Source organism: Diabrotica undecimpunctata, chromosome 2 (genome assembly GCF_040954645.1).
Source record: "Diabrotica undecimpunctata isolate CICGRU chromosome 2, icDiaUnde3, whole genome shotgun sequence".
Classification (NCBI taxonomy): domain Eukaryota; kingdom Metazoa; phylum Arthropoda; class Insecta; order Coleoptera; family Chrysomelidae; genus Diabrotica; species Diabrotica undecimpunctata.
The window spans coordinates 82,477,586-82,491,894 of NC_092804.1; the positions used below are offsets into that span (position 1 = coordinate 82,477,586).

Genomic DNA, 14,309 nt, shown 5'->3' on the forward strand with positions numbered 1-14,309 from the left:
ATTTGATGACCTATTTGTTTAGCATCTGATTTAAGTTACGTATACAAATTCTACAAGCTTTTGTAAATCTTTATTTGCATTACCAAAGTGCTACAATAAACAAAATTAGTACAAATTACAGAATAAAAATTATTTTATATCTTGAGGTTAGTTGTCATGGTGTTTAAAAAATGGAATGAATAACTCATCTGACTCCTACAAATAATGGCGAAAATTATCCAAAAAATTGTTTTAAACAAAATTTTTTGGATGTTGACTAATTGACCTATTAAAAGAAGCTTTTAATCGAGTTAGGTAAGAAAATTTATGTTGTAAACTCAGCTCACACAAATGAGATTTATTCAAAGGAGAGCATTAGCTGTTTGATAACTTTCAACTAGTTAAAATTTCATTGAAATGAATTTCAAATATGTTTAATCAAGGAAGCTTTAAACTAGTAAAGGAAATATTAAGGACAGATGGGAGGAGTCACATCACAGGCATTAAAAAATGATGTACTTAACTATCACAAGAAGAAATATTTAAGTAAGTTCTAAAAAAATCTCAGAGAAAAATGATAAACACTTTGATACCTTTGTACAATTGTTTGAAATTTATGTAAATATAACCCAGAAAGCAATGTTTTATTATCTATTCCTAAGTTCGTATTAATTTTTTTAGGTATCCTTCTTATATGAACAATGATCTGATGGAATTACTCGGCCCGTTAATTCCAACACCACGTCTTCATTTCCTAATGACGGGTTATACGCCACTATCTACAGATACAGATGAAGCAAGTGTCAGGAAAACTACTGTACTGGATGTAATGAGAAGATTATTACAACCTAAAAATATGATGGTATCCACAGCCCAAGATAGAAATTCTCAGCATTGTTTTATATCAATATTAAATATTATACAGGTAGGAAAACAAAACTTATCGTAACTGCTCTGCGAAACAAAGAACTATGGTTTATTCTTGCGGTATTTTCATATTTCCATATAAGATAACAAATTTAAGAATCTACATTATACAGTTTATTAGACATTAAAATTGTGCAAATTGAGTAGACAGCTGCACTATCAATTTTTTTCTACTCTCTTACTAGTAAATTGTATATTACCTACTATTTGGATGCTAAGTAAATACATCAAAACTGATACTGACACGTAATGACTAGCACGTAATAAAAAAAATTATGCTTCAGTTCTATAAAAATGTGTAATATCACATAAGCCTTGTAAGTCAGTTGGTCGAGTTTACATGGAAACGAATTAACAGACGTTATTTTGACAGATTAAAAATTATTAATCTGTCAGTGTAAATATAGTGGTAATTTAAATACAGATAAATAAAATGAGTTCATCGAATAGTGAAAATGAATTTAGTAGCACACCACCCAATATTATGCAGTTAGTTGCAAAGACTACCGAGAACCTTCTTCTTCTTCTTAAGGTGCCATGCATTTCTGCGTAGGCGTCCACCGTACATCGTCTTGTCAGGTGAGATGTTAAATATTCTGGATTAAATAATTCTGTTTTTAGCAGCATTGCGAAGCATTTCATAGCTGTGGATTCCTGTCCATTGTCGAATATTGCCCAGCCATGACATTTTTTTACGTCCGAGACCTCTCCTACCCTCTATTTTCCCTTCGAGTATCAGTTGCTGAAAAGTGTATCGTTCTCCTCGTATAATGTGCCCCAAGTATGCAGTCTTCTTACTTTTTACATAATTAAAAAGTTCCCTATCCTGTAAGCCCGCTCTTCTGAGTACTTCCTCATTTCTGACCCTGTCCGTCCGAGAACCTATTACCAGAAAAATCTACAGGAAGATATGAAAAGGTATATCAGCAATTTATGGATTGGCGTACAACAAATAATGTAAATTAATTTTCTGAAAACGTACTCTTGGCTTATTTTGGAGAAATCGCTAAGAAATTTAAACCATCCTCATTATGGGCAATATATTCTATGCTAAGAAGTGTTATAACTTTGAAAAAATAATGTTAATATTGAAAATTGCCCGAAATTGCGAGCTTATCTAAAAAGGCAATCAGAAGGTTTTAAAAACAAAAAATCTAAAATTTTACATCCTGATGAAATAAAACTTTTTTAAATGTAGCTCCTGATGTACAGTACTTGTTAATAAAGGTGTGTTCTTTAAAAGTATAACATAAATGTGCCTACTTATAATACTTTTATTTTAAGGTTATTGCAATTATTGGAATATGTGGAGCTTGTAGGAAACAAGAGTTTTTTTTTCTGAAAAATGGCTTTGGCAGAGCCAATTAGCAGCAATTGGCAGCCAGACTTGTTTGTGTTTATTGTTAAAATCGACTGAATTTTTAATTATTATTGATTGCAGATTCATAGTCAAATGTTAGTACTACATATACCTAATATTTTTATGGATACATTAATTTTGTAATTTATTTTTTTGTTTTTTGTTCTTTTTCTATTTTCTTATTTTTTTTATGTTTTTTTTTACTTTGTGGTAAGTATACTTTTTTTTTGTTTTTGAAACAAGAGTTAAAAAATCTTAAAATTTGTGATATTGATGATTTAAATACCATGTTACTGTTTAAAATTCCTGATATGAAAACCAAAATATGTAGATCGTTCGTTATTTCCGGAAATTTCTATAAAATCTGCAAACAATATATAGAAATTCGACTACAGATTAGCGATCCACAAATAAATCAATTTTTTCTTAATTATCAAAGAGGTAAATGTACGAAACAGGTGGTAGGATTAAACAAAACAGACTGTGTTCCTAAACAAATAGCCGAATATTTAAAGTTACCAGATCCCAAAATGTACACAGGTCACTGTTTAAGACGAACTTCTGCCACTATTTTGGTAGATGCCGGTGGTGATTTAATGCCTCTTAAACGACATGGCGGATGGAAATCTTCAACAACGGCCGAAGGATATGTCGATGAGTCAATAAATAATAAGACATCAAGAGCCAATATAATTATAAATTCAATTGAAAGTAATTTACAGACCTTTACATACACTGAAAATACCAATGTTCAAAAAGAATACACCGTACAGTTTACGTCATCTCACCAGTCACCACGTATTATTGAACAACAGCCAAACTCGGATAAGGGTATAGTTATAAATAATTGCCAAAATTTTACAATTAATTATTATAAATAAATGTTTAATTTAAATTGTTCCCGAATTTTGCTGAATAAATAAAAGTTACTTGTTATACTTTTTATTTTTATAAATGAAAATAATCGTAAAAAAAGTATAGTACACAACTTGAGCTGTAAGCTTATTACATGCTTGTAAAATTAGTGCGCTCGCCGCTTCGCGGCTCGCGCGCAACTTTTTTACTTGCATGTAATAAGCTTCTTACAACTGTCGTTGTCCAATATCAAATCTTTAGAATTCATATCCGAAATTGGACAGTATAATTTTATCACCCAGTAGACCGAATGAATCTATTTGTTATTAAATACACACACGTAGTTAATTAGGTTACATACACATTTGGTCAATTATCAATAATATAATTTGGACACCAGTCAAAAGTGCTGACAAAGTTAAACTATTTACATAAATTAAATACACATGTCACGCGAGGTCCGCGAAAATATTGACCCAATTAAAGTTTATATAAAACTAAGATCTCTTGCCTAGAGAGGCATTCAATCAATATTCACTCAACGAGCTTGATAGTCTTCAACGATCAACTTCATCAGTCTCTACTCAAAGTAATCCCGGGTCTACACCTATAGTGTACGTCTCTACAATAAACTCTGCTACTATTATTTGGTGTTTCCATTACAACTGAACGAACATCTTCACTGAGCCAACGAAGGGGATTTGTTCATGGTCCTATCGAGAAACAGAATACTTCAAGGAAGTTTGAGAGAGCCTATACAGTCCACGCCAGCAACACCCTCAGTAGCAGAGAGAGACCACTAGACCCGGGAGAACGAGAGCCATACCAAAGCCGAGAGCCACACTAGAGCCGAGAGCAGTACCAAAGCCGAGAGCCACACTAGAGCCGAGAGCAGTACCAAAGCCGAGAGCCACACTAGAGCCGAGAGCAGTACCAAAGCCGAGAGCAGTACCAAAGCCGAGAGCCACACTAGAGCCGAGAGCAGTACCAAAGCCGAGAGCCATACTAGTGCCGAGAGCAGTACCAAAGCCGAGAACCATACTAGAGCCGCAGAGCAGCCAAAGGACAGGACCGATTGCAGAACCCACCAGAAGCGAGGGATCCTCAACGTCTAAGAACACAAAAAACCGTAAGTTTTTGAATAATTACAAAATCTTCCAACTTTTACAATCTTACAATTTAACAAGTTTTTTTTTTATTACAATTTAACAATTTAGAACAACAATCTCCACTCTATCAATCGTATAATAATGTACTTTAGAATGTATACCATTTAAATAATACAGAGAATTGATAAAACAAAAAATAAACGTCATTCACAACTATAACTTACTAAACAGTAATTTTGTATGACAATTTGAAAAAAGAAACGTTCATACATATAGCTTGCTTTTAATTTCAATTAAATACTTTATTTCGAAAAATTAAAATAATTACGTAGCAAATAATTTCATTTATTTTGATAATATATATATATATATATATATATATATATATATATATATATATATATATATATATATGTATATATATCATTATAAGAGTGTGTGGATTACACCTTGACCTACCTCAGTACAAAGAATAGCACAGCAGGCAAGGTCAAACTCATATTTCGCTAAATTGCACATTCCGATAGAAAAGAAAGTGTTATAGTACAGGTATACTTATTTAATAAATAACGTACATTTCGTATTGTCTAATATATTTACCGCTGAATGTAAAAATTTATAAGAATAATCATGGAAAGCATATACGTTAAGCAAGCGGAATTAGGAACAGAAATAACGAAACTCGTTTCAAATACAAAAAAGGATTCCCAATCTCGGAAAAATCAACAATACATCCGGGATAGACAGGAAAAATTAGAAGAATATTGGGCAAAATTTTTAAATAACCACGAAAAGCTGCTAGAAGGGGGTATAACGAAAGAAAAATATTTTGAAACAAAATACTATGATCAGGTATTTAAGATATACATTGAGGGGAAAACCCTGTTGGAAGAATATGGAAGGGTGCTGAAAAGAGGAAAAGCACCGAAAGTAAAGGAGATACAGATAAGAAAACAAAGAATCGAGGAATTATTACGGCCAGAAAATGAACAAGACTTGCAGGAGGATGAAGAATTGCAGTCAGAGTTAAGAGAATACATGGAAAAGGTGAATACACTAATGATTGAAGCAGCAGTAAATGAGGAACTAGACGCTACAGATAATGGAGAAGTAGAGAGAATAAATCATCTAAAGAGGAAAGTCAGGGAAGTTTTAAAGAAAATAAGGCCAGGAATGCAACGGCCAGAAAGCACACAGAGGAGGGACGGTGTGACATTGCCGCAGGTAAAAATCCCTGTGTATGAAGGCAGATATGAAACGTGGAGAACTTTCCACGATCTGTTTACTAAAGTAATACATGAAAACGACCAGTTATCAAACGCAGAAAAAATGCAGTACCTAAAAACTCAAGTAAGAGGGGAAGCCAACAGAATGATACAACACTTAAACATATCCGAGGCCAACTACGAAGTGGCCTGGAACATTCTAAAAGATAGGTATGAGAACCCAAGGATGATATTGTTTAAATTAATAGACAGGATGCTACTAGCGCAGGAAGTAAAGGAATCTTCTGCTAGAGCATTGAAATCACTACATGACACCTTCCACGAAAGTCTGGAAGCCATAGGAGGGTTAGGAACAGACACGGAAGCGTGGAGCCCATTGATAGCCCGAATTATCATAACGAAATGGGACAATGAAACTAGGAGGCTGTACGAAAACCACATTGGAGACAGTAGAGAGATACCGACGTACAAATCGACACAAACATTCTTACAGCGAAGATTTCAGACACTGGAACTGCTGGAGTCAGAAAAAAGACAAGAGAAGCAAGGAGGATCTCTTAGGAAACCAAGAACACATTGCGTGATATGCAACGGAGATCACGGAGTACCGAACTGCAGAGAATTTCAGGAACTTAATGTAAGAGACCGGAACAGGATGATAAAAGAAAAAGGATTGTGTACAAACTGCCTAGCACATAAAAAAGAAAAACAATGTTATTCACAATATAGGTGCAGACACTGTGGCGGAGACCACCACCATATGTTGCATTATGAAAAAGGAAACACAAGCAACAAAAGAAACTCCAATGGAACGAAAGGAGAACAAACACAAGAAAGAAATGGAAGAGATTCAAACAATAGAAGAAACGGGTACCAAGCTGATAGGTACAGAGGAGGAAATAATAATCCATACAACGCCAGAGAACAAAATAACGGAAGGCGAGAAAATACACAAGATACCAATGGGCCTAGGAATAGCAACGACCAACAAAGAGGGCTGAATTCAGTAAACTGTGCAAGCCATAAGGAAGGTAAAGCATTACTAGCGACAGCTGTGGTACGCATAAGAGATGCGAAAGGAGATTTACACATAATGAGAGCACTAATCGACCAAGGGTCACAATGCGCATTTATAACGGAACAAGCTGCGACGACGCTAGGAACAACAAGGAAGCCCATACAGGCGACCATATCCGGGATAGGCTCGTCAGGAGAAAAAACAGCCAACTGGAGTATGAAACTTATAATCGAAACTCATTACGAAAGTGACTTCGAGATGGAAATAGAAGCACTAGTACTACCGAAGATAACAAGGAATTTACCGGAACAGGATATAATTCTACCGGACTAACGAGAAAAATGCAATACTGGCAGATCCAAGATATTACAAGGTAGGGAAGATAGACTTACTACTAGGAGTAAAAGAATACAGTTACATATTGACAGAAGGGATGCACAGAATAAGTAATGGACTCCTGAGTCAAAACACCAAACTAGGATGGATAGTTTCGGGAATAGCACGAGAAAGGGAGAATATAAAAGCAGAAGTATGCTGTATGATATCAAGACAAGAAATGGACGTACAAATAAAGAACTTCTGGGAATTAGAAGAAGTAAATCAGGACACAAGTTTCTCAGTGGAAGAACAAGAATGTGAAGAACTGTATCGACAGACTGTAAAAAGGAATGAAGAAGGGAGATACGAAGTAAAAATTCCGTTTAGGGAAGACGTCGCAAAGTTAGGAGAATCTAAACAGCAAGCATTCGCCAGATTGATGCATCTAGAAAGGAAGTTTGCAAAAGACAAACAGTTAGAAGCGAATTACAGACAATTCATGGAAGATTATAAAAACCAAGGTCATATGGTAATAGCAGAAAACCAGGGAGATGGGTACTACTTACCTCATCATCCAGTGAGAAAAGAGGACAGTACTACAACGAAAATAAGAGCCGTGTTTGATGCATCAAGCAAAAGCTCATCGGCAGTAAGCCTGAATGATATTATGCACACAGGGCCGAAATTACAACAAGATTTGACAAATATACTATTACGATGGAGATCCAATAAGGTAGCATACTCAGCGGATCTGGAAAAAATGTTTAGACAAATCAGAATGGCAGAAGAAGACCAAAAATATCAAAAAATTTTGTGGAGAAAGGACACAAAGGACCACATACAAGAGTATAACTTAACGACGGTGACATACGGCACGACCGCAGCACCCTTTTTAGCGTTAAGAACAATACAACAATTACAAGAAGACGAAGGAGCGAGGTACCCGTTGGCATCGAAAATTGTAAAAGAAAACATGTATGTAGACGATATACTAGGAGGAGCTGAGACAGTGCAGGAAGCAGAAACAGCCCAAAAGGAATTAATACAACTGTTCAGAAAAGGAGGTTTCATTCTTAGAAAATGGTTGAGCAACGAAGAAAAAATAATGGAGAACGTACCGGAGGATATGAGGAACGTAGACTCCAAGGCATTCAAACAAGAAGAAGTACGGAAAACGTTAGGAATACACTGGTCACCTAAAGAGGATATAATCACATTCAAAATAGGGATAACGACGGCAAAGAAAATAACGAAAAGACACGTACTGTCAGAAGTAGCAAAACTATACGACCCACTGGGATGGATAGCACCTGTAGTAATTCAGGCGAAAATGTTCATACAGGAATTATGGGAGCAAAAGACCAGTTGGGATAAAGAATTAACTAGCAACCAACAAAGCAGGTGGAATACATACCAGGCGCAATTAGTAAATCTGGAGAAAATAACATTGCCCAGGTGGAACAACTTAAGCAAGATAAACAGAGTAGAACTACATGGATTTGCAGATGCGTCTATGAAAGGATATGGAGCGGTAATCTACTCAAGGGTATTAGGCCCAGAAATTAAAACGAATCTAATGATAGCAAAATCGAAAGTCGCACCATTGAAAGGGAAAACGAAGTTACCGAGGCTCGAGCTGTGTGCCGCGGTACTACTAGCAAATTTAATGAAGAAAACCCTACAAGCATTGAACAGGGAAAACATTGAGGTATATGCATGGTCGGACTCAACGATAACCCTGGCTTGGATAAGGGGATCATCAAAAAGGTGGAAAATGTTCGTCGCCAACAGAGTAGAGGAAATAAGAGGCGTTATAGGACCGAAAAATTGGCATAAGGTAGATACAAAGGAAAATCCAGCGGACATCCTCTCACGTGGAAGTACCGCATCAGAATTATTAGAAGCAGAGCTATGGTGGAAGGGACCAACTTGGCTGACTAGTAACAAAACTTTAACGCAGGAATCAGAAGAAATACCAGAGACAAATGAGGAGGAAGTCAAAACGAAAATAACGGTGCACACGACAACGATAAAGGAGGACATATGCGAGAGATTCTCAAATTTAGAAAGAATGAGAAGAGTACTTTCATATTGTAGGAGATTTGCAGACAAATGCAGAAAAAAGAAAGACAATGGACAAAGTCAGCTTACAGTCCAAGAATTAGAGGAAACGCTATTAAAGGTGATAAAGCACACACAGCACGCCTACTTCAAACAAGAAATAAATAAGCTGGAGAAGAAACAGCAATTAGACAAGAAAAATAAATTAGCGTCATTGGTACCATTCCTGGATAGACAAGGAATTCTAAGAGTCACCGGAAGACTGAGACACACGAATCTAAAGTACGGAGAAAAACATCCGATAATTTTGCCAAAGGATAGTGCATTAACAAAGTTACTTATAACAGATAGTCACGCAAAAAATCTACATAGCGGATTACAACAAACACTACAGTACATAAAAAGGAAATACTGGATAATCAACGGCAGAAGAACCGTGAAAGATCATCTAGCAAAATGTTTAAGGTGCAGGAGGTATAAAAGCCAAGCAGCACAACAATTAATGGGAGATCTACCGAAAGACAGAGTGAACCCGAGTCATCCCTTTACTAACACAGGGATAGATTATGCCGGGCCAATAAAAATAAGTACCACGAGAGGCAGAGGACAGAGGAGCTATAAGGGCTACATCTCAGTATTTGTGTGTCTGTCAACGAAGGCAGTACACCTTGAGGTAGTAAGCGATATGTCTACGGATGCATTCATCGCAGCGTTCAAGAGATTTACGGCACGCAGAGGACAGTGCAACAACGTATACAGCGATAACGGAACCACATTCGTAGGAACAGCAAATTTGTTGAAAAAAGAAAATCAAAAAATAGATGACGAGATAAAACAAGGATTACTGGCACTAGGTACCCAGTGGCATGTCATACCTGCATATGCACCACATTTCGGAGGATTATGGGAGAGCGCAGTGCGAATAATGAAATATCACTTGAAAAGAATCATCGGGGAAACAGTTCTAACATATGAAGAATTGAGTACGGTGCTGGCACAAATAGAAGCATGTATGAACTCGAGACCATTATGTGGGTCATCAGAAGACCCTGAAGGCAAAATAGCCCTGACACCAGCTCACTTCCTTATAGGGAGAGAAATTATATCACCAAATCGGGAAGAAGAGCTTACGACTTATTTGAAGATGCCGACGAGGTGGAGATTAGTGGAGAAAATAAAAAGAGACTTCTGGAAAATTTGGAAACAGGAATACCTGCACCAATTACAACAGAGAAATAGATGGCATAAGGCGCACCCTAACATAAAAGAAGAAGAAATAGTTATAATTAAAGAAGAGGATACACCTCCAGGCAGATGGCCATTAGCAAGGGTAACAGAAACACACCCTGGAGCGGAGGGATTAACCAGAGTAGTAACAGTGAGAAAGGCAAACGGGAAACTGACTAAAAGACCCATACATAAGCTAATACGACTGGAAGAAGAGAAACAGGAAAAGCCGAAGAAGGCAGCAGCACTAAGATGGAAGAAAATACTAGTAGCTATAATGTTTTTAACGATGTTAAAACCCATAAAGGCAGAACCGTATAAAATATATAATCCGGTACCAGGATTTTTCACAGAAGACCTTGGAGAGGTCGTCATAGACCGGGGAACATTTCGAATAAAGGTGTTACTCGAAAAAGGAAGAATTCGAACAGAGCACCAACTAATAGGAAATATGATACAAGGCGTACGAGAACTGTGTCATGAGATAAAAATCGTGAATTGTAAGGATATAATAGAGAAGTTAGAGGAAGGACAAAGAAAGGCGGAGTCAGTAAGCGAGGGGTTGACAGTAGAAATAAAAGGAAGGGAAAGAAGAGGAATATTAGGAACAATATTAACCTCAGTATTTGGAGTCAATGACGAAGCCTACAGTAACATTGAAGCATTAGATAATAACCAAAAGGAGCTAATAAAGAGATCACAGCACAAGGCGAAGATAATGTTAGAAACAATAACATCAATCAATCACACAGAGAACAGGATAAACAAGCAAATGAACAAGTTTAACAAAGCACTAATCACAGGTCTACAAGAAATATCTAAAGGACTTAACGAAGTAGAAGACAAAGCACAAAAACTAGAAACCGAATATAGCACGTTACGAATACAAACGATAGCATTACAAGTTATGGACTTCATAAACGAATATACTCAATTTTACGAGGGAATATTAAACCTTCACTATAACCACGGACACTTCATTGATATAGTGAAACCGGGTGAAATAACCAAATTAATAGGGAAAGCAGGGCAGATACTGCCTCAAGGGGTCGAAATACGACGACAACCCATTATAGAAACAGAAGTCAGTCATGACGACAGATATATAACAGTCATCAGCTACTTCATAGTGACAGGGAAAAATAAGTACAGCATGCTCAAAGTCACGGCCATACCACTTAACGTTGAGGGGTCGGTGTTGCGCACATTTGTCGCCCCAAGGAATCTACTGGTCGTAGATTATAACACACTGCACTACTTCGAATTGACCGCGGAAGATAGAGAAAGATGCTTACTGTTGACAAAGGCGCAGATAGCGTGCTCACCAACGGCTATAAGAAACATGGATACCCAACCAATCTGCATACTTGAAGAAATTTATGAGCGATCTAAGAATAGCACATGTCCAGTGGTAGCCAGGACAATACAGACAGCTCAATGGAGTAAGATGGGTACTCCCAACCTCTGGCTAGTTATCACGCCAGTTACGATACACATATCCATTATTTGCGATGGAAATCGGAACGAAAGAGTACTGGAACGAGTCACATTGCTGAAGCTTTCACCCAAATGTATCGCCCAAACGAAAAATATTACATTACTCCCAACTAGCAGTGGGGTGGACAGAGCAGTGACGAGTTACCTGAAGTCGCCAATCACTCCCGTGGCCCAACTGGTGGCGAGGACACCCCGCAAGTTTAACACGCCTCTAAACACCTACCTTGACATACCAGGAGGAGAGCTACGTCATGTGTTACTTGAGGAGGAGAGTCTGGAACAAGAAATGACGCATACGCAATGGCGATCGATTCACGAATCTAATTGGCATTATTTTGTGGCCACCGGGATCATTACTATAATGGTAATAATTGGGATACTCACGTTATGGAAGTACCGTCCTGTTGCACGACTATGTCGTTCAGGGAATCCACAAACTCAGACTAACGAACAGGAAGTACCTGTATTAGTTAGTAATCGGCACAACAATGTACCGTCGACTTCCCAAGTTGACATCCCACTTTCCACATTTTCATCCAATTGCCCTAATTTTAATCTAGAGATAGAGTCGGACATTGATAGCTAGGGTACGGTTGGAAGATTGTTGATTATTCTTAAACTATTTATAATTATCATGTTTGAATTTTACTATGTTATGTAATACTTATATGTAAACTTTGAGTATTGACACTTGGGCCAGATTGCCCGATTCCGCAGTATGTCCAATATCAAATCTTTAGAATTCATATCCGAAATTGGACAGTATAATTTTATCACCCAGTAGACCGAATGAATCTATTTGTTATTAAATACACACACGTAGTTAATTAGGTTACATACACATTTGGTCAATTATCAATAATATAATTTGGACATCAGTCAAAAGTGCTGACAAAGTTAAACTATTTACATAAATTAAATACACATGTCACGCGAGGTCCGCGAAAATATTGACCCAATTAAAGTTTATATAAAACTAAGATCTCTTGCCTAGAGAGGCATTCAATCAATATTCACTCAACGAACTTGATAGTCTTCAACGATCAACTTCATCAGTCTCTACTCAAAGTAATCCCGGGTCTACACCCATAGTGTACGTCTCTACAATAAACTCTGCTACTATTATTTGGTGTTTCCATTACAACTGAACGAACATCTTCACTGAGCCAACGAAGGGGATTTGTTCACTCGTTATGTAATATACTATTTTATCACACAGCATTAGAATAATTATATCATTGCGTGTTATTCAATTTTGACGTTTTTTGCACTAATTTTCCATATTGTGGTAGTAATGTCAGAGAATGTAGGGATTTATGGAATGCTAAAAATGTGAGGTTATTAATAATACATTTATCTGTTCAGAGGTACAAAATTTCATTGACAAGAAATAGTGAACTATAGTGAAGAGTTTTTATTATTAAACTTAAGTACAAACCAACTTGATAAAATATTAATAATGACTAATATTGTACTGCTTATTAGGTTATCCATAACCTCGTCAACAACTTTTAAGCCAGGGAAATAAGCAAAAAAAAAGTACGCTGTTTGTGACACTAAACCGGCCAATTAAACGACAATTATTTTGAGTAGTATGGACCTCTGTAACAAAAACCTATATATGTTTCCTGCACTCGATTTTTTGGACCTAATTAATTATTAACAAATTAAGGACAAAAAACAGTAAATTTTCACTTTTTCATCTATCAGCAAAAAGTGAAGCATTTGAAACAAATTTAAGAGTAATTAACTTATAAGTTATATAAAAACCTTCAAAATGGGGATTTTCAAATATTTTTATCCTTTATTGTTTCTTAGAAAGTTAAAAAATAAGTCACAAATTTCGGTTTTTCATAAATGTTAATAACTGTTTTAAAAACAAACTTACAATCGTCATATTGCACGGAGTGTTGGGTTTTGCAAGGAATAAAATATGTTCCAAATTTCAAAGCGATCAGTCAAATTGTTTAAAACTTATTTTATTTATTTATCTCAAATTAAATTTGTTTACAACAGTATAAGTATATGTAATATAAGTTTAAAATATACATAAACAAATTGATACACCGTTGCGTTTCGGAATATATACACTTGACGAACTTTTAAACTTTAACGTTTGAAACACATTGTTTATTTCGTACGCATCATCTGAATCTTATTTTAATCGAAAGGATGTGTTGCTGCAATATTACAGTAAAAATTGTATCATGCGAACCTGCTTAATATAAACAAAAGAATAAATAGTTCAAATAAAAAGTTTTTTATTTGTTGAAAAATTGTTATAAATGAACAGCTTCCCAAGTAAACTTTGGGTAAACTTTTTACTGTAATGTTGTAGCCTCATATTCTTTCGATTAAAATAAGATTCAGCTTGTGGGTAAAAAATAAACAATGTATTGTGAACGTTAATGTTAAGATGTTCGTCAAGTCTATATATCCCGAAACACAACAGTATATTAATTTGATGATCGATTTTTTTCAACTGACATGCTATATAAAATCAAAATGGACTTGGCCATTTTGAAATTAATTTGTAAACTTTCACCTCATTTTTTTTGTTTTTTAAATTCAATGTCAAGCGTATTAAAAAATGGCATCAAAAAACGTTAAAATCGGCTTTTTTCGGCATTTTTATTTGTATTTTACGTCTAAAGTAAGTATTTTACGAAAAAAAAAAAACACAAGAATAACTTTCTTCTAAGAATAACTCAAATTATTAAAAAAAAATTAGT

At 35.8% G+C, this 14,309-nt stretch overlaps 1 protein-coding gene across 1 annotated transcript in view; it reads left to right on the forward strand.

The window, feature by feature from the left end:
• The window catches only part of LOC140434699 (tubulin gamma-1 chain-like), a 59,747-nt gene that overhangs the window by 12,578 nt on the left and 32,860 nt on the right, over positions 1-14,309 (forward strand). Inside the window, exon 5 of the mRNA XM_072523148.1 lies at positions 661-904. Within this exon, the coding sequence (XP_072379249.1) occupies positions 661-904 (244 nt within the window). The remainder of the gene's footprint in view (positions 1-660; positions 905-14,309) is intronic.